The 25,873-nt window shown below is 48.6% G+C and overlaps 1 protein-coding gene across 1 annotated transcript in view; it reads left to right on the forward strand.

The window, feature by feature from the left end:
• Nucleotides 1-25,456, forward strand: part of LOC147453457 (exosome complex component RRP45A-like) — a 53,872-nt gene extending 28,416 nt beyond the window's left edge. The window contains exons 2-8 of the mRNA XM_086515640.1: nt 6,787-6,996; nt 7,072-7,167; nt 7,257-7,371; nt 7,449-7,529; nt 7,614-7,802; nt 24,143-24,456; nt 24,535-25,456. Of these exons, the coding sequence (XP_086371766.1) occupies nt 6,787-6,996; nt 7,072-7,167; nt 7,257-7,371; nt 7,449-7,529; nt 7,614-7,802; nt 24,143-24,456; nt 24,535-24,940 (1,411 nt within the window). The 3' untranslated portion in view covers nt 24,941-25,456. The remainder of the gene's footprint in view (nt 1-6,786; nt 6,997-7,071; nt 7,168-7,256; nt 7,372-7,448; nt 7,530-7,613; nt 7,803-24,142; nt 24,457-24,534) is intronic.
• The last annotated feature ends 417 nt before the right edge of the window (nt 25,457-25,873 follow it).

Genomic DNA, 25,873 nt, shown 5'->3' on the forward strand with positions numbered 1-25,873 from the left:
GCAGCTATTGTCTCCCCATCCCGTATCCGTGTGAAAATATCTGCAAAATCTGTATCTGTGGCATACTGATCGACCATATCCTCGAAGCTCCTATGATGTATCGCGGAAATAGCCAGATCCAATGGCTTTCGAGGCAAAGCATCTGCCACCACATTCTTCTGTCCCTGCTCATGGACAATCTGGAAGTGAAACTGTGACAAGATGTTCGCCCACCGCATCTGCTTTTCCGAAAGCTGCTTCTGTGACAAGAAGTAGCGCAAACTCTGATGGTCTGTAAAGACAGTAAAATCCGCTCCGAGTAGGTAGTGCCGCCACTGAGTAAGAGCATGGATAACTGTCAAAAGCTCTTTCTCATATATCTGTGCTGTCATCTCCGGTCTAGAGAACAATCGGCTCTCGTAAGCAATGACATGGCCTTCTTGCATCAAGACCGCACCCAGACTACGACCACAAGCATCACAATATGCTTCAAATGACTTTTGCAAGTTCGGCAAAGTCAAAACTGGTCCCGTAGACAATTTCTCTTTCAATGTCTGAAAGGCAGTCACTTCTGTGGATCCCCACGAGAAAGGGACTCCTTTCTGTGTCAAGATATGCAAAGGGGAAGCAACCTTTGCAAACTTTCTTATAAACCGCCTGTAGTACGAACACAGTCCCAAGAAGCTTCGAACTTCATGGACATTCTTCCAATCGGCCAATCACGTATAGTCTCTATCTTGGCCGAATCCACTTGCACTCCTGTTGCTGAGACAAAGTGTCCCAAAAAGTGTATCTCTGAAGCAGATGATCTCTGTGTTTTGCCTCATTCTTGGAGAAAACAATGATATCATCAAAGAAATTGCCAACAAATAGCCTGTACTCTCGAAAAATCCTGTCCATCATCCGGTTAAATGTCGCAAGAGCATTGGTTAAACCAAAAGGCATCACCAAAGAAACTCAAATAACCCAAAGGTCGTCTGAAAAGCTGTCTTGTAGACGTCTTCCGGCGCGATTCGGATCTGATGATATCCACTCTTCAAGTCAATCCTGCTAAAGCACGAGGATCCCTGTAACCTGTCGAGTATATCATCGATCCTAAGAATCGGAAATCTGTTCTTGATGGTGATTTTGTTCAGAGCTCTATAATCAATGCACATTCTCCAAGATCCGTCTTTCTTCAAATCCAACAACAGTGAAGAGTAGTACGGTGAAGTACCAGGCTGGACAAGACCCTTTTTCAAGAGGTCTTTCACTTGGTTCATAATCTTTTCAATCTGTACTCGGCTCACACGATAAGGTGGCCGGTTCGGTGACGTGCTTCCGGTTATCAGGTCAATGGTTTGATCTTCAGGCCCTCTGAAAAGCAATCGGCATGAGTGTGGAGAAAAATCTTGGCGTTCTTTTGATCAGGTCAAAACATATTCAACCTTTATCCATCATTCAGTTCTCTCCCAAAAGATGAGTAAAGAAACTGAAGTTCATCAAGTACAATCTCTGAGCCCTTCATTTGTCAAAGTCGCTTTCTCGGCCTGGTAGTCAACCACGGCGTAGTTCTGGTCGTACCAAGGGATTCCGAGTAGAACGTCACTCGCGTGCCCTGAACACCCCTGTCATTGCAAACGAAGTTTGCCAATGCTTGGTGTGATGGCAACATCCCATCCGGGTGCCAGTCGAACTACCTCCGCCTGCGGCGTCAGTCTGTCGGGTGTAATTCCAAATCGAGCCGCCAATTCCAAGTGAAAAGAAGTTGGCCTTGGCTCCTTCAAAAGAGCTTCCTGATCCTTCACTTTGCCCCAAAAAGCGGCAAAGTTTGTACTTTCATTTACTTGATTCGGTGCAAGTCCCACGCCGTGTGGTACCAGTTCTGCTTTTCTATCTGCCTTTTTTGCCACGTTCCTCAGCTGCTCTCGAACTCTCAGGCCTGTCGTCGTCTTTATCATTCTGTTCTTTCTGTGCCTTTTTAGGGCACTCCGCGGAGATATGTCCGTGTTCCCCGCATCCAAAGCACTTCCCCTCTCTTATGAAGCGAGCTCTCTCCTCAGGAGTAAGCTTGGGTCGTGCATCCTTTTTCTCTGGGTTGCTCTTTTTCTTTCTACTTTCATTCCCAGAAGTCTGTTCGGCTCGTTGTGTCATGGCCTCATCTGTGGGGTAGGTCAGACTGCCAGAGTGAATGGCAAAGCCCCGCTTCGCATGACTCATCAACTCCTGAATAGAAGCTGACTTCTGTTCCAAGCAGTGATCTCGGATCTCTGTAGGTAGACCCAAGGTAAACCGCTCAATTTGTACTCTGAATGAGATCTTCTTGAATGAAGAGGCGGGTAGAAAAGAGCTCCAGAATCTTTCACAATAAGCATTGATTGTATCTTTCTTGGTCATCCGAAGATGGTTCCAAGCAGCTCGTACATCTCGTTCATATTCTTGCGTCAACCAAGAAGAAATAAAAAGCTTCTTAAATTTCAGCCATTTAACTGGCGCAGTCTTGTTTAAAAGAAGCGTGGACCACCAAGTACGAGCATTCCCCTTAAAGTAAGTGGTAGCTCTCCGAATCTTGGAGTGCTTTGAATAGCGTCCTGCCGTGAAAGCGATGTCAAACTGCTGTATAAAAGACAAAGCCTTCGAAGCATCTGGGTATCTTGAGAAAGTATCAAACTTGATCGAGTGGCCACCTTCCTTAAACTCTCGGACTTTCTTGCTTTTATCTTCGAGAAAGTCATACTGGTTAGCTTTGTAAAAATTCTTCTTGTTCGCATAAAAGTTTCCGTCATCGGAATCTGAGTTGTCTGTAGACGAGTCCTCAGTAGAACTGTCAGTCTTTGGGCGAGATTTAGCCTTCTTTTTCTTTGTCTTGCCCTTTCCGAAGCGTTGCTTCTTGCTTCGCTTTTTACCTTTTCTGTCTTCTTCGCTCGAATCGGAGGAGCTAGAAGAACTATCAGAAGAAGAAGAAGAAGAAGAAGAACTGGGTACTCCTTCAAATCGAACACGCTTCTTCTGCTTCTTTGCCTTGTCAAAAGTCGACTGACGACCCAAATAACCTGGAAAGTCGGTGCTTTTCTTCTGCTTTTTGCTGTGCTTTTTGGCTTTCTTGTGTGTGTCAAAAAGCTGAGGAATCCGTGCATCAACCAACCACCTCTTCTAGTTCCTTCTCTGAATATTGTTTGGGATCAGAAGGTTTCTTGAAAGCAGATTTCGGGGTTGGTGTAGTGGTTTTCTGCCACTGTGCATGCACTTCTTGAAAAGAAGTCTCGCTCATATATTTTGCCAATTTCGGATCCTTCGCAAAACTGAGCATCATCTTTGTTGCATCGCCGATCAATTGACGACGCTTCATCTCTCTTTGCTCCGCCTGAGTAGGCTGAGGCGGGCCATACTCTCTGTCTGAATCTTCGTTGTGATCCCAGCGTGCATCTCCAGATGCAGAGGGAGTCGACTGATCCTTCCGTGAAGCCATAGGTGCCGCGGAAAAAAATTGGGGATCGGATTTCCCGTAGAAGAGAAATCGGCCCTGCTCTGATACCATTGTAACAGACTTGGACACTCCAAGTCAAGAATCAATCGCGACAGCACCAAATAACCACTTCAAAACAATTCACAGATCACAATAGATTTGCACTGGCCCGACGGAGTTCCGTGCCTAGAGATATTGGCCCCAAAGACTGGCGCCCCTTTCGGTATTTCTTTTTGTATTAATCAATTCAAAGTACAAGAGAGTGGGTCGGGATTCACTCTCAGACTCTGCGTCAGATGCTCTGAGAAGTGAGGCCCTCACCACTAATTTAAAGGTTACAAGGGATGCCCAAAAGCAGAGCCCCAAAAGCTTCAAATCAAAAGCAATTGCTCTCTCTCTCTCTAACAGAGAGTCAAAACTTGAAAGCAAAAGCATTCTCTCTCTTTCTCATTGCGTAGAGAAAAAGCAAGATTCGTGTCGCTCATCATTATTATTATTTTTTTTAATAGCCTCCGCGATTTCCGGAAATTAGGGTTTCTGGCAGAAATTAGGGTTTGCAGGAATTTTAGGGTTTCTGCTGTCCGCCACGTCATCACTTTGTGACAGGGAGTGGATGACAGAGCAGGGGGGCTAGTGGGTGGAATGGGAGGGGAAGGGATGGTAACGAGGGGAATGGGGGGAGGTGGAGGTGATGGAGGCGGGGGGGTTGCGGTGTAGGCGAAGTGAGAGGAGGGACTGCCGGCGGCGAAGCTGAGGTGGAAGGGGTATCTGTGGGCTCGTCCTGTTGTAAGGGTCGGAACGGTTTCTTGTGGGAACCCACTGCTGCTGGCCTGGTGTAGGTCGACCACCAGGGGTGTTGAAGTGATGTGGTGGTCCTTGGTGACGTCGACCACGGACGTGCTACCAGTCCTCCTCCGCTTGGGCACGAGTCTCGGAGGAAGAACCTGCAACCTTAGGATGCTAGGTCTGGGTCTGTGCCGCGGGTCAGGCCTCCTTTTGGATAGGCCTTCGCAAGATGGCCCGTCTGTCGACAAATGAAGCACTAATTCCGGAGGCCCTAACACTCCACATTCTGACGGAGCCAACCACCACTCACTCGAGATAGTAAAATGACCTTCAGGAGGGTGTGGGCGTCTCGAACCAAAACGCGTACTATAGGTACGCCTGCTGCCTTGGCCGCAACAGACATTGTTGTGCGAGGTGTCTCTAAGACGGTCCCAATCTCGGAACCGATCCTGGAAAGGAGCGGGAAGTACTCTCTTTTAAGGCCAAGGAAGCTGACTGAGATGGGTAGGTCTGCCTCCTTGACAAGAGCATCGGTAGCTAGATCAAAGCCATGGCGTCACTGTGTCAAAAATGAGCTTTGGCTGCTCGGATGGCCTGGGGGCTCATTGCAATGACCTTGGACGCCATCTCGGAAGTCTCAAACTCAATCTGATAGTAGCCGCACCCGAGAAGCTGAACGTCGATGATCTTTCCCACCTCTGCTAAAAGGAGGGCCTAAAGGAGATCACGCACCTCCCCTCTGCCAAGTCGGGTGTCGATGATCTTGCAGATAACAGAGGTGGCTTGAAGCCGCGCCACCTCTACCTAAGCTCGCTTGCTCTGTCGGCAAAAGAGCAAGTCGGATTGAGGCGGAGCAGAATCCTCCATCTGTGTCTGTTGCTGTGAAGGCGAGCGAGGGTGAATCGAGGGCGTCGACGAGGTCGAAGGTGGGGAGAATAGGAGTCTGCTAGAGAGCAAGACCGAAGGTGACCAGGGGGGCTCAAAACAGTGAGAAAGGGGAGCGGGAGGAGGGCAGCGTGAGGAGGGCAGCGTGAGGAGGGAGATAGGGGCGGGTGGGCAAGCTGAGTGTAATGCGAGGAGGGAAAGGGGGGTGGCGGGCTGCTGAGGGCAGCGCGAGGTGGAAGAGGGGGGGTCCTGGGGGGCAGCTGAGGGCAGGGCAAGGAGGGAAGGGGGGTTGGTGGGCAGGCTGATGGCGAGCTATAGCGAGAGCAGCAACGGGTGCGCTATAAACAAGGAGTTGTTTAGAAACGTTTCAAGTGTTTTGAGTTTCGTTTCATTTTGAGGGGACGAAACGGGTTTCCGTGTTACTATTATTGGAAGGAAATTAAGTGGATCTTTCGCTACTTGAGTGGCAGTATACATCTTGGGTTGATTTCATCCCAAGGGGGAATCATTGCCGCCAGGTTTACATGCTTTTTCAGACCTGGAGGTTGTTTGGTATTTCATAGGAGTGTCCACTCGTGGTTTAAGGACTGAGTGCTCCATGCTCGCACAAAGCACATTGAGGTGCATTATCATTATGTGCCTACGCAAGACAACCTTGCTGATCTTTTCACGAAAGGCTCTGCCTCATGAGCTTTTCGCAAAGTTTGGGCTTACTCCCATCTAGAGTTTGGCACTTCCCTATACATGAGTGCCAGCTCATGTTAAATTGTTACCGTATTATGGTAGAGATGTGTGTGAACACACTTAGGACCGCCCGGGCACTTTTTTCCCTCGCTAAGAGGTATTTTTTTCCCTTGGCTTGTATATACACCCATCACTCTAGGGTAAGCCTTATCTTTGTATTAGCGCACAGAGTAAAACTACTTCATGTGGCCTTCGGGCAATTTTTATTAACTAATGGAAGGATCTTTTTCTTGCAAAAAAAAAAAAACTGCTTCCTGTGTTGCCTGCTCTTGAGCTTCCTCTTCATCTTCTCCATCTTTGCGGGCCTTTTTTGCAGCTGTAGTTCAAGCAAAAGTTTGGGGAGAGGTATTGGCCCTTGCAGTATTTCCTATATCGATTGACCTTGCACACTTGCGTTCTTTATGAATCTCACCCTGTTTGTGGGTGGTTCTGCTTGTGCACTTACTCTGTACACAAGACTTCAGAAAATAATTACTGTCCCACAAGGGCTCCTTATGCAGGCTCCATAAGTCTCAGCACCAAAAGCAACATATAAAGAGCTTATGCTCTGAAGAGCAGGGGAGCCCAGCCCCACACTTGTGTACCTTTACCGAGCAATCTCTCTTTTTGGTCCTTCTGCTACTTTTTAGGCTGCTGTTCTGCAGTTGCGCACACTTGGGCTGTTTTCTCTCAGCTATGGCTGCATCTGCCTGCCATGCTAATATCTGCCATGTCATCATTTGATGACATGGGTGGAGGATACATAACCTTTTTTGCCTCAAGGAACTGCTGCTGCATACACATCATGTCCCATTTGACAATGGGAATAACTCTCATTAGTTCTTAGTGTGGATCATTAGTCCATAATGTGAAAAAATTATTCCTTTTTTGTGGGTTTATCTTCAAAATTGGGTGTCATAATTCTCATAGGGACTTCCTCGGCAATGCTTGGTTTTATTCCTTCGCAGGGAGGATGGTGCAGCAGAGGTTCAGCTTGGACAAACTCGTATATCATGTGTTGTCACCTGTCAATTGGTGCAGCCTTACTCTGATCAACCTAATGAGGGTTCGCTTGTGGTATACACAGAGTTTTCCCCCATGGCTGACCCTTATTTTGAAGTTGGTCGGCCAGGTGAGAATGCTGTGGAGCTTGGACGAGTCATTGAACGCGGCTTGCGGTAGAAACTACACTCTCACTGGAAAAGTTGAGGCAATTTTGTTTCTTAGGTGTCTGAAATATCTACACTATGCAGGGATAGCAGGGCAATCGACACAGAGTCTCTTTGTGTGCTTTCAGGAAAAGCAGTGTGGTCATTACGGGTTGAGATTCATGTGCTCGACAATGGAGGGTAATTGATTAATTCTATCATATGCCTAACATGCTCCTGAAAACCTTCAAACAAATTAGCTATAGCATGTCTCCTTTGGTTTTGTGCAGAAATTTGATAGATGCTGCTTGTGTCGCTGCTTTAGCTGCCTTGCTGTCCTTCCGGAGACCTGAGTGCTCCCTTGCAGGCGCTGAAGGACAGGATGTTGTTATCTATCCCCCTGAGGTCTTGAATCTTTCTGATCGACTTATGGTCTTACCCTTTTGCTTGTTCTAAACATTAATAGCTAGCTTTTCTTTTAGGTATGTGAACCTGTGCCTTTGATTATTCATTACCTGCCAATCGCCTTCACGTTCGGCTTTTTTGGTGATGGAGAACTCATGGTATTTTCTCTTTTGATGACAAATTATTTTTTGTTTTCTTGGTCTGCTGCTCCTTACGTTTGGTAACTGTGTAGAATGTCACAGGTCATGGACCCAAGCTTCAAGGAAGAGTTATTAATGAGAGGACGGCTTACCATCATTCTGGACATAAATGGTGACATCTGTGCAATTCAGAAAGCTGGTGGTGTTGGGGTCAGTTCTTGTGATATTTTACATTGCTTGCGGATTGCATCTACAAAAGTAGCAGAGGTCACATCGTCTTTAAGGAAAGCAGTGAGTATATCACTTTCTCAAGAATACATCTATAAAGGTTGGGGTTATCTTCTTTTTAATGATGGGAACACTTACATACATGGAGGTGTCTGTAGAAACTTATGTTTTACTAAAGCTAGTCAGTTATTTGCTTTTGCAGCAGAGATGATGCTTAAAAAAATTCTAGTGTTTTTGTGGAAGATGCTTGAAGAATTTTATTTGGTAAAGAGTACAAGTTATTTAAGAATACTCTCTGAGGTTTTTTCCACTTTTGTAGGCTCTTGTTGACTTCATTCTTTTGTTTTCGTGTCAAGTATGGGCACAAGGTTGGCCCATAACTTTTGTGGTTTGTGAACAGGTGGTGAGTATAGCCCTAACAAACTCTCCTCTAATGAACGGCTTTGAGAAGTTATAATGGTTTACTTCTGATTAATGATACAACTTCTAAGTTTCAACTGAGACAACATAGTACGTTTAGATGATGGGAATACAACAGCCCCCCTCCATTGAAACTTAGTGGAGAACTTGTTGAGGGTTTAGTAGGCACAGTTTAAGTGGCTTAGAATATGATAGTTTACAGCTGATCAATGAAGTGGATCCATATAAATTTGCACTCCAACTGGTGCTTCTTGGGCTCGGCTCTTTAGTCTCTCGTCCGGTCTGGGGCCAGCAGGCCATGCCACCAAGTTGTGACATACCCCCTTTTTGAGAAAAGTAATCTCCCCCCATTACACCTGCAAAAAGAAAACCGAGCAGTCCACACAAAATCCAATTCCACATTTAGATTTTATCTAGTCATCGCATCCTTTTCAGAACTCATGATATTTCAGAATGATAATCTCTCTGCCTAGTCATCTCATCCTTTTCAGAACTCTTGATATTCTAGAATGATGATTTGTGTAACAAACTTGGACACTCCAAGTCAAGATTCTACCGCGACACAGCAGAGATTCACTTCAAAATAGTTTACAATTCACAATTGATTCGACACGGCCCGGCAGAGTTTTATGCCTAGAGATATTGGCCCCAAAGACTAGCCCCCTTTCGGTATTTCTTTTTGTATTAATCTGTGTTCAAAGTACAAGAGAGTGGGAGGGTTCTCACTCTCAGACTCTGCGTCCAGATGCTCTGAGTTGTGAGGGCCCTGCCCACTAATCACAAGGGATGCCCAAAAGCAGAGCCCCAAAAGCTTCTCAATTTAAAAGCTCTTAAAATAAAGCAAGTGAGCCAAAAGCTGCCAATTTCAGCCTCTAGTGCTAAAGCAAAATTCCGTACAGCCTTCTGCTTTTTGTGCCGCATTTCACGGCCTGCCATACAGCTGCCACGTGTCGCAGTTTTCCGTGTTTTTCCACTGTTGCCACGTCAGCCTGTCTCCGCATTTCACGGGACTGCTAGCCGGGGTGTGTGTGTGTACTCTGCTGCCCCATGTCCAGGGCCATGCAACATCACCAGTTTGTGACATACCCCCCTCTTGAAAGCATTGTAATCGCCCTCGACCACGCCTGAAAACAGACAGAGGCCATAAACTGTCTTAGCAGCACTGACTGTTAGTACCGACGCACTAGGAACAACACATCTAGCGCATGTACCAATCGACAGTCACATCACAGGGCATCACTTGACATCACAGGACATCACATGACAAAACACATTCAACAATCATTCCAATTTCAAACCATGATTAATCGGCAACGTATTTAGCAATCGCAGCTAGATCTAGTCGGGACCTCTCGGATACCCGATTGACTAATCCTTATTGCAATCATGTCTATAGAGATTTTTCAGACCGAAATGCTGCAGTCATTTCGTCTATCAGTTCTTGCACTTAAACAAGTCAAGTATAAATCAATATCGTATTATCGAGAATTCCAAGTCTAAAAGTCATTACAACAGATTACTGTCAGCTCAAAGTGTCCCTGAAACCCAATAGGGACATCAGTGACTCTATTATAAAAAATCGGGGCAATCTGTTGACAAAGGAGCGGAGTGACTCCCCTCTTGTGCAAGCCTGCTGCACCAAATTCCGCCCAAGCTGAAGTCGGGGTTTTATCGGAGTAGACTATGCTAAACCGGAATGCTTCAAGGTAAAGATTCACAATCTGAGGAGTATCTGCGAGGTCCTCCTCCATCCACTTCGCATCCAATGCAGGATAGTTCTTGAATTTAACCAAGAATCTTTCTATCTTTATGTGCCAATATCTGTTCTGGAATGAGTATCTCCTCTGGTCGGCTTCAAAAATCTTACCTTTCGTGCTTAAGAAGGGTGGAACCTTCGGAGCACCTTCAATAATCTCAAATGGCGTGTTTCCTGTCGAAGAGTGTATCGTGTTATTGTAGGCAAATTTCACCAAGGGCAAATACTTTTCCCATTGAGTTTTCTGATCCGAAATGTAAGACTTCAATAAATCCAGCACGGCTGAATTTGCAATCTTACATTGCCCATTTGTCTGCGGGTGGAAAGATGACAAGAACTGCAACCGTGTGCCAATGTTCTCCCGAATAGCCTTCCAAAACAAACTCGTGAATTGGGGATCTCTGTCAGTCAGAGACAATTGTCTCAGGCATGCCATGTAATCTGAATATCTGGGCAATGAATAGTCTCGCTAAATGATCCGGCTTGACTGTCTTCTTCACTGGAATGAAATGAGCTTGCTTGCTAAATTTGTCAATAACAGTCCAGATACCATTGTGCCCACTCTGTGTCTTCGGGAGATCAAAAATGAAATCCATAGCAATACTTTTCTAGGGGCGCGTGGTTATGGGTAAAGGCTGTAACAATCCCTGTGCTTTATGCCTGTCAAACTTGACCTTCTGGCATACCAAGCAATTGCGTACAAAATCGTCCAATCCTTCTTGAGTTTCGGCCAAAAGAAGTATTCCTCCACACCTTTCAAGGTGGTATCAATGCTGCGGTGACCCGTAAATGGTGGACAGTGGCATTCGGTTAAAACCTTTTCCTCAATGGCTGTGTAACTCACAACATCGTTTTCTTCATCAAGTAGCCATCCTGAATGGAATATCCCGCTACCAGCTCCCCATTCTGTATTCGACTGAATATATCTGCAAAATCTGTATCTTTGGCATACTGATCGACCATATCCTTGAAGCTTCTATGGTGTATCATGGAAATAGCCAGAACCAACGGCTTTCGGGACAAAGCATTTGCCACCAAGTTCTTCCGTCCCTGCACATAGACAATCTGGAAGTGAAACTGTGACAAGATGTTTGCCTACCGCATCTGCTTTTCTGATAGCTTCTTCTCTGACAAGAAGTAGCGTAAACTATGGTGATCTGCGAAGACCGTAAAATCTGCTTCGAGTAGGTAATGTCGCCACTGAGTAAGAGCATGGATCACCGCCAAAATCTCTTTCTCATGTATCTGTGCTGTCAATTCCGGCCTTGAAAACAATCGGCCCGCGTAGGCAATGACATGGCCTTCTTGCATTAAGACCGCACCTAGACTACGACCACAAGCATCACAATATACTTCGAATGACTTCTGCAAATCCGGCAAAGTCAAAGTTGGTCCTGTAGTCAATTTCTCTTTCAATATTTGAAAGGCAGTCACCTCTGTGGGTCCCCACGAGAAAGGAACTCCTTTCTGTGTCAAGATATGCAAAGGGGAAGCAACCTCTGCAAACTTTCTAATGAACCGCCGGTAGTAAGAACATAAGCCCAAGAAGGTTCTAACTTCATGGACATTCTTCAAACCGGGCCAATCATGAATAGTCTCAATCTTGGCCGGGTCCATCTGCACTCCTGCCTGTTGAGACGATGTGTCCCAAAAGGTGTATCCTTGGTAGGAAAAATTCACTCTTCTTTGCATTAATCACCAACTTGTGATCTCGCAATGCCTGAAAGACCTGTAGCAGATGTTCTCTATGTTCTGCCTCATCCTTGGAGAAGACAATAATGTCATCAAAGAATGTGCCCACAAAAGATCTGTACTCTCTGAAAATCTTGTTGATCATTTGGTCAAAGGTTGTTGGAGCATTGGTAAGGCCAAAAGGCATCACTAAAAATTTGAATAAACCGAAAGTCGTCCGAAAAGCTGTCTTGTAGACATACCCCAGCGCGATTCAGATTTGATGATATCCGCTCTTCAAATCGATCCTGCTGAAACAAGAGGATCCCTGTAGTTGGTCTAGAATATCATTGATCCTAGGAATTGGAAATTTGTTCTTGATGGTGATTTTGTTGAGAGCTCTATAATCTATGCACATCCTCCTAGATCCGTCTTTCTTCAAAACCAACAACACTGGAGAGCAGTAAGGTGAAGTACTCGGCTGGATAAGACCCTTTTCCAAGAGGTCTTTCACTTGGTTCATAATCTCTTTATTCCAGGCTCGGCTCACACGGTAAGGTGGTCGGTTCGGTGGTGTGCTTCCATGTATCAAATCAATGGTATGATCCTCAGGACGAGCCGGTGGCAACTCGCCTGGCAAGCCCCTCAGAAAAGCAATCGGCATGAGTGTGGAGAAAATCTTGGCGTTCTTTATCAAGGCCAGACATATTTGTCCTATGTTCATCATTCAATTCTTTCAAAAAGATCGAGTAAACGAACAGATTGGATTTCATTAATTTTGAAACGGCCGAAGCCGATACAATAGGGACAAACTCGCCCTTAAGTTTTTTTTCCAGAAAGAGATCCTTCTATTAGTTAATGAAAGCTGCCCATAGGGCTACATCCACCTCTGCAAGAGAGGGCTACAACAAACATGATGGGGAGACTCTCCCAATGAAAAAACAGCATATATACAATGGGGCTAAATCAAGAGATGGGAGGAGGGAAAAGCCACACAGGTGGACAGTAGTGCCATCTGAGCACCCCCTGGACCATGGAGTAAAACGGCCCAGGGCGCCAGAGACGAAGGAAAGCCTTGCGGCGCTCCCGCATGCGGTCGTAGCTGCCCTGTAGTCCCTCAAGCTGTCCTCTGAGAGTATGGATCAGCTCTAGCCAAAAGTCACGAACAGTCTCTGCTGGTGGTACAAGGCGAGCCTCAAAGATGCGGAAACAACGGGCCCGCCAGATGAACCAGAGAGCTAGGCCGCTGATGAGCTCCCAACACTCCTCTCTCTCACTGCTCCACTCCTGTGGAGTAAGGTCTGTAGCAGGCTGGAGTGTAGGTCGACCCCCCTGTATCACTATCATCCTGCTGGTGGAAGATAGCTCAAACTGAAGTGCCGGGCCCGTGAGGGTGGACCAAGCCGCCGCCCCCCAAGTGTATTGTCGAGCCGTGGAGAGGGCAGGCATCAGCCGAAGAACTCGTAGCCACACCTGCTGGGCCGAGGGACAGTCCCAAAGACAGTGTCGCTGACTCTCCACCAACTGGTCATAGGCTGTACATGCGGCCGAGAGACCACAATGTACAAGCCAGCTCCCTACTGCTGTGGCTCTGTGTGCAACCAACCACTGGAACAAGGTGACGCGCCTCGGCTGTCTGGAGTCCCACAGCCTCTGCCAAAAAGCTGCCAAGAACTCAACTGTGAGACCCTCCTCCTGCCAATGACGTGCTGCAGCGGGGGGGGCCTCTCTCTGTGCTGCAAGTATATGACGTCCAAGCCGAACAGTGTACTGAAAGAAAGGGACTCCTGGGCGGTCTGCAGAAGAGAATGGGTCCCTCCATAGCCACTCACCAGGATCCCACTATACTCGTGCCAGTGGACAGCACTCCCAAGCCCATAGCCTCCAGTGTCCTGTCTCAAGAGCTGCTGGGTCAGGGTCTATGACGCAAGTCCTCCCACAGATGCCCACAACACGGATCCTCTGGAAACAACACTCTGCTACATGCGGGGCCTCTACTGCAACTCTCTGTAAACGTCCCCCACCCTGAAGCTCGAAGAACAGGGCTGGGACAGTCTCTGAGCAAGCCCTGACTGAAATGAGAACCTCCAGTCGTGTGAAGGCTCCCATCCACGGGGGTGCTACTGGCTCGAGAGGCGTGAGCCAATCAGCTGGAACTGACTCTGAGATGTCCTGACACATGCTCTGAACCCCTCTCATGCCCTGTAGCTGGACAACCTGCACCTCCTCTGACAAACCTGTGAACTCTAGCCAGTCACCTAGAGAGCGCGCTGGACCTACTGCCATGGGACCCCAAGAAACATGAGGCCTACTCCCAACCAAGTGGCCTCTCTGAGTGCTAACCATGGGGTTCGAGACGAGGGGCTGCCGTAGGCGCTCCTCCGTGCACGTCGGCTGTCGCTGCTCTAGGCCACGCCGCAATAGCTCCCAAGACCGAAGCAAACTCACAGCGAATCGGTCCTCCAGTCTCCTGCTCAAACCAACTCGGCGCAACTCTGTAAAGATCCATCTGGTCGAAGGTTGCCAAGGGCCTCCTGCCTGAGGCACCCTGGCACGAAGCCTCTGCAACAAGAACTCCTTCCAGGGCTCCTCGCCTGGAAGAAGTCCTCTGACGACGAACTTCCCAAGAAGGGCTCTGCTCTGCTGTGCTGGATCAATGATCCCAAGCCCTCCCTGAGAACAAGGAAGTGTGATGACCGACCAAGCCACCTTGGCTCGGGCAATCTGAGTGTCGCGACCAGACCAAAGGAAGTTCCTGATCAGCCTCTCTACCTGGCTGATACAAGAACTCGAGAAGATCCAGCAAGAAGTGATGTACCACATAGTCGCCAACAACACCTGGTTGGCAACTACTACTCTACCAGCCAGCGAAAGTCGTGCTGAGCTCCAATGTAACAGCTTTCTCCTGATGGACAGGAGAAGAGGAGCAATCTGCTGCTCGGGGGCCAAATCCAAACCAACCTGACAACCCAAGTACCGAACTGCAGTCCCTGGAGGAATCCACCTGAAACCCTCTCCTGGCATCCAATCTGGCACAGGAGCACTACCAACTGAGAAAGCCACTGTCTTTCTCCAGTTGATCAGTGCGCCCGATGCACAGCAGAAGGTCTCCAAAGCCTGCCCACATCTGTGTAAATTGGCCTCCTGGCCCTCTAAGTACAAGGCTGAGTCGTCGGCAAACTCAGCGTCCAGAAGCTCATCTCCCCGTATAGGGAGTGCTAAGCCCCTCAAACCAACCTGCTGTGACACCAAAAATCTGCTCATCGCCTCCGCATAGAACAGAAAGAGAAAGGGGGCAAGAGGACAACCCTGTCTGACCGATCGTGTGAGCATGAAGCGCTCACCTCTACCTCCTGCCAAAAGCACCTGACTGTGGGCCTGTCTGTACAAAGCTGACACCCCTCTGATCCAAGCCTCTGAGAAGCCCATCCTACGTAGCGTGCCCTCTAGAAAGTCCCAGTCAACTCTGTCGTATGCCTTCTCAAAATCGAGAAGAAGAATCACAAGGTCCTCCCCACGGAGCCGTGCAAGGGCAGAAGCCTCCCAAAAAGTGAAGATGTTGTCAAGGATACTGCGTTCCTTGACAAAACATGTCTGAGTCCCATGTATAAGGCTCTCCAAGAGTGGCTGAATCCTCAAACTCAGAGCCTTGGCAAGAATTTTGTAGGCTGAGTTGAGAATGGTGATGGGACGCCACTGTCGAATCTCATCCAAGGAGCCACCCTCCTTAGGAATGAGGTAAATCAGGCCCTCACTCATGCTATCCGGCATCACTCCTGTGTGCAGAATGTACTGAAAGGCACTACAAAGATCTTGGCCAAGCAGGTCCCAGTACTCCAAGAAGAAGCTGGGAGTCAGCCCATCCTCACCTGGACAGCTACCACGAGGGAGGGCCCTAAGAGCTGTGTGCAGCTCCTCAAGCTGAAGAGGTAACTCAAGCCTCTGCCGCATCTCCTCAGTCACAAGACAAGGCATCTGTGCCCAAACCTGCTCCCTGCACGCATCCTGTCTCTCTGACTCTGGCTCAGCCGACAGTAGCTCACGGTAAAAGTCAGTAGCAACTGCACGCATATCCTCTGGCTCGCAAACAACTGACCCATCGGGTCTCCTCAACTGATTGACCTTGGCATGCGAGTGCCGAGGTCCCACTGTCTCAAAAAAAACACCTGTCACTCTGTCACCCACCTGAGTCCACTGAGATGCATGCCGGTGGAAGGCAAACTCATGGCGCCTCTCCTCTGTGCAAGCAAGCTCCTGTCGAGCCTGCTGAAGCTGCTCCTCCAACCATGGACTGTCTGGATGCTGCTTCTGCATCCTCTGTAGTGAAGCAATGCCTCGTCTGAGACGCTGCTCCTCCTCTCTCGCTGCAGCCCGTCGAGCCAAAGACTCCTGGAGAAAGAAGTGGCTGAGCTGAGCTAGGCCTGAGGCCACTCTGTCTGCAGGAGGAGCCTGGCTGTCCATGCCCTCTGTCCATAGAGCCTCGACCCTCTCTCTGAGTGCTGAGTCCAACAAGACCCGCTCTGGGATGCGAAGCATCGTGCTCCCACTCCTCTGCCTGTCTGCCACTGTGAGGATCACTGGGGCATGGTCCGAGAAGGATGTCCCTGCCAGGATGCCCACTGATCCCCCCAAGTCACTGAAGTGGTCACTAGTGTAGAAGCGATCTATGCGCGATAGATTCACTCCTCCCACTCGGCGGTCCGATCTAGAGAAGGTAAGACTCTCTGGAGGCCTCACAAAGCCAGAATGCTGCCATGTATCCGAGACCCTCAACGTCATACAAAAACTCTCCCAAGCTGCTAACTCGACTCCATGCACAGTAGCATGGCTGCCTCCGATTCTGTCAGAAGGGTCCTCCAACATGTTGAAGTCCCCTCCTACACACCACTGGTCAACTTGTGGCAAAGACTCAACAATCTGTGACCAAAACTCTGCACGAGCACTCGCCACATTGGGCGCATAGATGTTCAGGAAACCCACAAGGCTACCCTGAACCTGCATAGTAATCCACTGAGCCCTGTCTGGTACAATAATCCCTCTGCCCACAATGGCCTGCTGTAATGAGTCCGCAATAGTCATACATACCCCACCCTGGATGCCTCCAGGTCCAAAAGCAGCTGACCAAAAGGTATCATAGTGTCCACGCAAAATCTGACCACATCGCCGAATGCGGCTCTCAGACAAATGGTGCTCCTGAAGCATAAGGAGATCAATCTCTCCTCCCACAAGGCATCGCTGAAGCTCCTGACGCAATTGGCCCCGCTGTCGCTGAAACTGGGGCCCACCGAGTCCCTGCACGTTCCACGAGACGATCTTCATGGGGAGCGAGAGAGAACAGATGCTGCCGCAGCAGCAAGACGAGCTATCTTCGAAGTAGGCTTGGATGGGGAGTAATCCGCATCCGAGCGTCCTCTAGATAGGCGAGACTGCAGTGAGTGCCTGGTCCAAGCCCGGTAGAGCGAGCCGTGCGTAAAGCAACCTCCTCTGTCCAGGAGTCCTCATGAATGAATACATAGCAAGGCAAACACTGCGTATCAGCAAAAAAGTACACCACAATGTGTCTACATCCTGCTGAATCTGGGGGTGTCACCGCAAACTTGGCCAGTGGCCACAAAGTCTGCAGCAGATCTGTAACGCCAAGTTCTCCCATGTGGGGAGAGAACTCGAGAACCTGTGTATGCAACCATCCCACCACTGAGTCGAGGGACCACTCTGTCTCAGTCCTGCCACAGAGGGGGAAGGAGAAACCAACTGCTCAGTCCAAGGCCTCTGTCCCCCTAGCGGCGAGGAACAAAGCGTGGACTCTGAAGCAAGCTGCCTCGTGGTCTGCTGCGGAATCGCCAAGAAAACGAGTAAACCCGTAATCGAAGAGATCCCAGCGGCGTCGGAGGTCAAAGCTCGTCAAACCACGAGGGATAGCTGCAAGAGGAGATGTCTGAATCTGCAGTGGGGGCCGCAAGAAGGGCTGACCCTCTCTCGCTAGGCGACTCGTGGCGAAGGCGCTGCCAAGAGATCTCCTGGCTGCCGGCAAGGGTCCAGTCTCCAGAGCCGACTGTGGTACTGAAGCAGGAGGAGGGGGAGAAGGGGCTGGGGGGGGGCGGGGGAGAGGAGAAGCGGGGTGGGGCGGCAGAGACATGGGGGGGGCGAGGTGGGGAGTGAGCGGTAGCAGAGGGCGGGGGAGGGCATGAGGAGGAGGAGGGGAGATCGGAAGGCGGAGCGGCTGGCGAGGGTGAAGCGGAGGTGGAGGCTGGCGAAGGGGGCTCCTCCTGCTCAAGAGGACCAAAGCGGTTCCCCGTGGGAACCCACTGCTGCTGAGTAGGCACCTGGGGGCCACTCTGAGTGCCAGGCTGTCGCTGTGGCCCCTGGCGTCGACGGCCACGGGCCTGCTGCCACCCCTCCTCCGCTGGAGCCCCAGGCTCGGAGGGTGGCGCTGGATCTGTGCTCTGCGTCGCAGGCTGTGGCTGCGGCCCAGCCTTGGGAGGCTGGGGCTGAGGCTGCGGTGCGGTCGTGGTCTCCTCCGTGGACAGGCCTTCGCTAGGTGGCCCATCTGTCTGCAAATGAAACACTGGTGCGGGAGACCCGAGTACTCCACACTCTGTCTAAACCAACCCCCACTCACCCGAGGCAGAAGGATGACCTTCGGGAGCGTGTGGGTATCTCTGACCAAAACTCGAACTGAAGGGATGCCAGCCGCCTTGGCAGCTACTAATGCTGCCGTACGAGGTGTCTCCAGGACAGTTCCGATGGCGGAGCCAATCCTGGAGAGAAGTGGAAGGTACTCCCTCCGTAAACCCGGAAAGCAGACTGATATGGGGATGTCCGCCTCCTCTACTAGCACATCCGAAGACGGGTCAAAACCATGTCGCCACTGTCGAAAGTGGGCGCGTGCTGCTCGGATGGCCAATGGACTCATAGCTATGACCTTGGAGGCCATCTCGGAAGTCTCGAACTCAATCTGGTAGTACCCTCGTCCGAGAATCTGGACATCCAAGATCTTGCCCACCTCTGCGAGGAGGCGGGCCTGGAGAAGATCTCGCAGCTCTCCTCTGCTGGGACGAGTGCCGAGAACCTTGCAGATGACAGAAGTCGCCTGCAAGCGTTCTACCTCTGTGGCAAGGCTCGCTTGCTCTGCCGGCGTAAGAGCAAGTCGAATGGTGGGCTCAGCGGGGTCGGGCGAGGGAGCTTCAGGCGAGTCCCTCTGAGGTGGAGCTGGAGCCTCCATCTGTGTCTACTGCTGAGTCGAAGAAGCGGGCGATGAAGAAAATCTGCGAACGAGTACGCCAAGCACTTGTCCGAAGAGAAAGCGTTGCCGAGCCAGGTGCAGAAAAACCTTCGGGAGCAACGAGGACGGGGGGGGGGATGGGGGGACGGCGAGGGCGAAGAGGGCAGCCGGGAATGTGCGGGTGCACAAGCGGCAGCGAGCGGGGGGTGGGGTGGGGATGGCAACGCGAGAGGAGGGCAGCGGGCAGCCTTTGGGGCAGCGCGAGAACAGGGGGGGGTAGCGGGCGGGCGGCAGCGCGCAGGGGCAGCGGGTTGGGGGGGGGGGGGGGAGAGGTTAGCGCGCAGGGGCAGCGTGTGGGGGGGGGGGGGGGGGGGGGGGGGAAGAGGGTAGCGATGGCGCAGCAAGGGGGGGCGAGCAGCAGTAGCGAGCGTCAGAATCCTTGTCAATTCACAAACTCGCCCTTAAGTTTCACATCAAGTACAATGGTTCGGCCCTCTTCAGTAGTCAATGTCGCTTTCTTCGCCCAATAATCGACCATGGCGTTGTTCTTATGCTACCAAGGGTCCCAGGAGAACATCACAACCTTCCAAGGGCATTATGTAGAAGTCCTCGTGCCCCGAATACCCTTGACAATGCAACCAAAGTTTGCCAATGACAGGTGTAATGGCCACGTCCTTGCCGAGTGCCGCTAGAACTGCCTCTGCTTGTGGTCCCATCCGATCGGGTGTAATCTCGAGCCGCGCCGCTAATTCAGGTGAAATGAAGTTGGCCTTGGCTCCTCCATCAAAGAAAATCAGTGCTTCTTGATCTTTCACTTTGCCCCAAGCTCGTTGTGCACTTTCATCAATCGTGCTTGGGTCAGTACCCATGCAATCTGGAACCAGTCCTGCTTTCATCTTGCCTTTTCGTCCACGTTCCTCAGCTGCTTTCGAACTCTCTGGCCTTTCTTCATCTTGTTCTTTCTGTGCCTTTTTAGGGCACTTCGCGGAGATGTGCCCATGTTCCCCGCATCCAAAAAACTTCCCCTCTTTGATGTAGTTGGCTATCTCCCGAAGAGTGAGCAGGGTCGTGCATCCTTATCTTTCTTTTCTTGGGGGCTCTTCTTCTTTCTACTTTCATTATTGGAAGTCTGTTTGGTTCTCTGCGCCATGATCTCATTTGTGGGGTAAGTCAGACTGCCTTAATGTATGGCAAAGCCCCGTTTCGCATGACTCATCAGTTCTTGAATAGAATCCGACTTTTGTTCTGAGCAGTGATCTCGAATCTCTGTAGGAAGTCTGTAGCTAAACCGCTCAATCTGTTCTTTAAACGAGATCTTCTTAAATGAAGAAGCGGGTAGAAAAGAGCTCCAAAATCTCTCGCAATATGCATCCAAGAATCTCTCTTGGTCATCCGAAGATGATTCCAAGCAGTTTGTATATCTCGTTCGTACTCCCGAGTCAGCCAAGAAGAAATAAAAAGCCTTTTAAATTTCAGCCATTTAACTGGCGCTTTCTTGTTCATTAGAAGAGTGGACCACCAGTTCGAGCATTTCCCTTGAAGTAAGAGGTAGCCCTCCGAATCTTGGGAGTGCCCTGAGTAATGCCCTCCAAAGAAAGCTATATCAAACTCCTGTATGAAGGCCAAAGCTTTGAAGCATCTCAGAATCCAAAAAAAGTGTCAAACTTAATTGACATCCACCTTCTTTAAATTCTCGAACTTTCTTGCTTTTACCTCGAGAAAATCATACTGGTTGGCTTTATAAAAATGCTTCTTTTTTGCGTAAAATCTGTGATCGTTGGAGTCCGAACAATCTGAAGACGAGTCCTCTGTAGAACTTTTAAAAATTGGGCGAAACTTGGGCTTCTTTGCCTTTTTCTTGCCCTTTCCGAAGCTTTGCTATTTGCTTCGCGTTTTCCCTTTCCTGTCTTCTTCGCTCGAGTTGGAAGAGCTAGAAGAACTCGAAGAAGAAGAAGAAGAAGAAGAAGAAGAAGAACTGGAGACTCCTTCAAATCGCACACGCTTCTTCTGTTTTCTTGCCGAGGCAAAAAAGTAGATTGACTGCTTCTTCTTGTTCCTTTCTTCTGCTTTTTGTCGTGCTTTTGGGCTTTGTTGTTCGCGTCAAAAAGCTGGGTAAACCGTGTGTCAACCACCTCTTCCTATTCTTGCTCTGTAAACATCCTCAAAGTAGGAGGTTTCTTGAGTGCCGGTTTGAGGGGTGGCTCTGTGGCTTTCTGCCACTGGGTGTGCACTTCGTCGAAGGACGCCCGAGTCAAAAATTTTGCAAATTTCGGATCCTTCGCAAGGTCGATCATCATTTTTGTTGCGTCGTCAACCAATTGTCGACGTTCCATCTCTTCAATCTCCTTCTGAGTAGCCTGAGGCGGGCCGTACTCTTTTTGAGAATCTTCTTCGTGATCTCTTCCCGCATCCCTAGATACAGAGCAAGTCGATTGTTCGTTGTTGGAATCCATAAGTGCTTGATAGAGAGTAGATAGAGATGGGAAAAGGATCGGATTTCCCGGTAGAAGATAGATGAGAAAAGGATCGGATTTCCCGGTAGAAGAGAAATTGGCTGGCGGGCTCTGATACCACTGTAACAAACTTGGACACTCCAAGTCAAGATTCTACGGCGACACATCAAAGATTCACTTCAAAACAGTTCACAATTCAGAATTGATTCGACACGGCCCGGCGGAGTTCCGTGCCTAAAGATATTGGCCCCAAAGACTGGCGCCCCTTTCGGTATTTCTTTTTGTATATCTGTGTTCAAAGTACAAGAAAGTGGGAGGGTTCTCACTCTCAGACTCTGCGTTCAGATGCTCTGTGTTGTGAGGGCCCTGCCCACTAATTTATAGATTACAAGGGATGCCCAAAAGAAGAGCCCCAAAAGCTTCTCAATTCAAAAGCTCTTAAAATAAAGCAAGTGAGCCAAAAGCTGCCAATTTCAGCCCCTAGTGCTAAAGCAAAATTCCGTACAGCCTTTTGCTTTTTGCGCCGCATTTCACGGGCCTGCCGTACAGCTGCCACGTGTCGCAGTTTTCCGTGTTTTCCGCTGCTGCCACGTCAGCGTGTCTCTGCATTCCACGGGACTGCTAGCCGGGGTGTGTGTGTATACTCTGCTGCCCCATGTCCAGGGCCATGCCATGTCACCAGTTTGTGACAATTTGCCTAGTTATCTCATGCTTTCGGAACTCGCGATGCACTAAGTTTACCATCCATGTACTTTGAGATATCCCCCTTAAGAGAAAAGTAATCACCCCCCATTACACTTGCAAAAAGAAAACCGATTCTTGAGCATACCCCCCTTTAGAGAAAAATAATCAAACCCCCATTGCCATAGAAACATGGTACAGGGACCGGGGTCGGGGCCCAGAAAGACAATGTTTTTTTGAAAATTTTTCTCTATTTTTTTTTGCTACACGTATGTACCATAGTGCTAAGAACACTTTGAGCATTGAAGTGTAGCAACAAGACAAGAAACATGAGAGAGTAGAATCTAAATACTTGATAGAGAGTAGATAGATATTAGAGAGATCAAGCTGTGGGAGTTTGATGCTTGAGAGAGTAGAGGGAGCTCGACTCTTGAGAGTGTGCAAGTTGCGAGAGGGGAGGGGCAAGTGAGGTTCGAGGCTTGAGCTAAGGGCTAAAGCATAAAGCTTGAGCTTGAGGCTTGAGTATTGCAATGTGCATAATGCATTGAGCAGGCCTTCTCTTAAGGCCTCCAAAAGAGCCCCTAAACCTTGTGTAAAAGGGCCCCAAAGCTCCCAAGAAACTAGCTGTTTCTACTCATTTGAACTAGCCGTGTCTGTCCGTTGGCCGTCCCCCTACCGTTCTAAATGGCCAGCCTTCTGATGCGCTGGAAAAGTCTCGGCTCCGTCTTAGCCATCCCCATCCCCTTGTTTCTATACCCATTGCACCTGCAAAAGGAACACCCATTCTTGAGCAGTTCACAAAAAATCCGGTTCCACAATTAGATTTTATATAGTCATCGCATCCTTTTCAGAACTCTTAATATTCTAGAATGATGATTTGCCTAGTCATCTCATTCTTTCGCAACTCTTAATGAACTAAGTTTACCATCCATGTACTTTGAGATATCCCATCTTGAAACTGTGGTGGTCAGAGAGGACTTTATCTTCATGAAGACCTCAAGAAGGCGTGCGCCTTGCGGGACAGGATGAATGTTTTAGTATCGAATTGGAACTCTTGATGCATTATAGTTAAGTTTCCAGAAAAGTACATTTGACAGAAGCAACGCCACGCCAATGCCAATGCCATAGATGCACAACTCACAGATGCATTTACGAAAACAAGAGTGCTGATTTTCTAGCTGAATTTTATTGTTTTCGCCCTCTAAATTATTTCCCTCTTCAAAAGTGCAGTTTTCTCTCATACTGTTCTCTCTCATGGCAGAAATTTCTCTCTAGAAGATCCGCTTCTCTCTCTAAAAATACTTGCAGAATTTCTCTCTAAAACAGAGCTGATTACCTGCTGCTGGAATCTGTGTGAGCCTATTTGACTTTGTTTGATATTGTTGTTGAGACCTTCGAACAGTTTAGGCCCGACTTGTCCTAGATGTTCTGTAGACCAGCAAGAGTGGGTTTTCTTGATCCTCTTGAGACACAGTTGTGACTAAGTGGTGTAGGCTCAGCTTAACAGTTGGATGTCATCCCAAGACCCGTTTTGATGGTGGATGCCATCCTAGGATCTGTTTTGACGGTGCACCCCAGACAACGCTTTACGGTCAGATGCCTTCCCAGGTTCCGTTTCAACGGTCAGATGATATCTCAGGACCCGTTTCGACCATCACAGTGATCGATTGGATGATTCTAGAACCTGTTCCACACAGTTTATGACTAGCAATCAGATCCAATATGGGGCTGAAAATACCATGCGAGAGAAGGACAATGGACACCAAGTGGCTACTGGTAGAAGATGATGGAGATGGTGAGCAGCAGTGTAGAAGCCTCCAATGTGCCAAGATATGGGCCGAGGATGGAGGGCAACAGGCTGCCAAGAAATGTTAAGGAGGATGAGACAAAAATGCCAAGGAATCCATCAATGTGTGGGTGCTAGGGCTAGGAGAAGGCTGCCTACATACCTACCTGATCGACCTGGTAATTTATAGGCTCCAACTTACTCACCTCTGTGAATGTCCTTATGGAACGCACAGTTTACCCCCAAGATAGCTGGAGGTGTAGGAGAAGTTTGAACATTTTTTCAGTAAACCATTTTGTTACATCACCTGACATTTGAAGGCTGTCATAGTCTCAGTACCTCGATTGATTATATGCTTAAACGGAGAAATTTATTGTTTGCAGGTTGCTTACATTGACATTCGCCATCTTGCAGGTTGAAGCGCATGAGCTTGAAAAAGCACATCTGAAGACTACAAGACAGTTAGACTTTCTTGAGATAAAGGCTGCAACAATAATGCAGAGTGCTCCAGAAGGGTGTGGTGTCATGCGCGAAGATGAAGATGATGCGGTTGCAAGTAGTGATGAAAGTTCCAACAGTTCAACCAGTGAGGAGGTGATTGATATCTTACACTCCAACCGTCTCAGAGTGAAGCAAGAAGGTAAGAGAGGCGGAAGCAAGTGCAAGCATCAACAATTTGCAAAAGGTCCTTTGGTTGCCCCACTGTCTGCTTCACAAACTAGCTGTAGGTAGGTTTTTTATTTACCCATTCAAGTGGTTGCTTTTAGTGAGAAGTTCTTAACTGGCATGGTTAAATCTGAACACAGAAAGGAGATTCATGACCTTTCCTCAGACTTAATCACCACCAACAGAGCTGGAGAAGTTCGAGGCTCTGCATTCGGGAACATTGACCACAGGCAGCAGGTATCAGAATCAGAAAGAGGGAACAATCTTGTCTCTCATGAGCTGGAGGGATTGAGCATTCAAATGTCAGGTGATGTAAAAATGGCAGGAGGAGGGAACATTGACCACAGGCAGCAGGTGTCAGAATCAGAAAGAGGGAACTATCTTGTTTCCCATGAGTGGCAGGGATTGAGCATTCAAATGTCAGGTGAAGTAAAAATGGCAGAAAGAGGCCATGCTTCCTCTTTGAAAGGCAAACCTCAAAGTCTTCTTGATGCTGTGAAATGGGAGAATGTGAAAGGAAAAAAGGCTGGTTCAATGCGAGCCTAATTTCTCCTCCGTCCTTGCTCATTTATGAAGCTGTTACAGGTCACAAGATTTATCTGGTTGTAGCATCCCGACAAAGGGGTTACCCCTTCTGCGGTCTTTGCTTTTTTGGAACACCATCTTCAAAATTTGCAGATAATGCTCAAAATGCTTGACACGAATTGCTGAGGACACTTATTCGGAGGGGCTCATCCCCTCTTGTGAACATTAGCTTCTAGAGAAGCCCAATTTGTGAGAGCACACTCGAGAAAATTGGGGAATGATGAAGGAGACAACGGTTTTGTCAGAGAGCTTTTGAGTATCGATTTTGTCAATGTGAAGGTCTTTGGAGCTTCCAGTTGAAAATACAGATGAGGCTCTTTGCTACATTAGGATGATGGCTGCATCTGTGAATCGAATTTTGCGCCTTCACTGTGTTGATCTATAGGAGAAGTTTTATTTTGTTCACACAATTCACAACATCTTTTGAATGATCACGTCTGACAAGACATGTTGTGCAATCAATTGCTGTTGTCTTTTTTTGTGCAATTACTGTTAATTTGATGGCTGTGGCAGTGTCTAAAACAACGCTAATGCAAGCTCTTTCCCTGTGACTAAAATAGTTGCTCTCAATCATACCCATGTCCACCTTGCTAGCAGCCATTGCCCGAGGATTCTGAATTGGTAGGCAATCACAATGTAATTTGTAGAGTAATATCTTCTTCCTAACTTAGAGAGAACATAGAACCAAAAGAACATAAGGTTCTCCTCAATAAGCCAACTCTATATTGAAGTAGATCACTAACTTGAAAAGGCACACATTAAGAGTAACTAGGTGCACATACTCACAATATAAGTGGCATTGGTGCACCATGCTTCTTGGGGTCTCCCGTGTGCGACTTCGCATAGTGTTTACCTATAGATGCTCAAGAGGAGGTAGCATATGCTTTGACAGTA

This window comes from Adiantum capillus-veneris, chromosome 7, assembly GCF_014529385.1.
Source record: "Adiantum capillus-veneris isolate H3 chromosome 7, ASM1452938v2, whole genome shotgun sequence".
NCBI lineage: Eukaryota > Viridiplantae > Streptophyta > Polypodiopsida > Polypodiales > Pteridaceae > Adiantum > Adiantum capillus-veneris.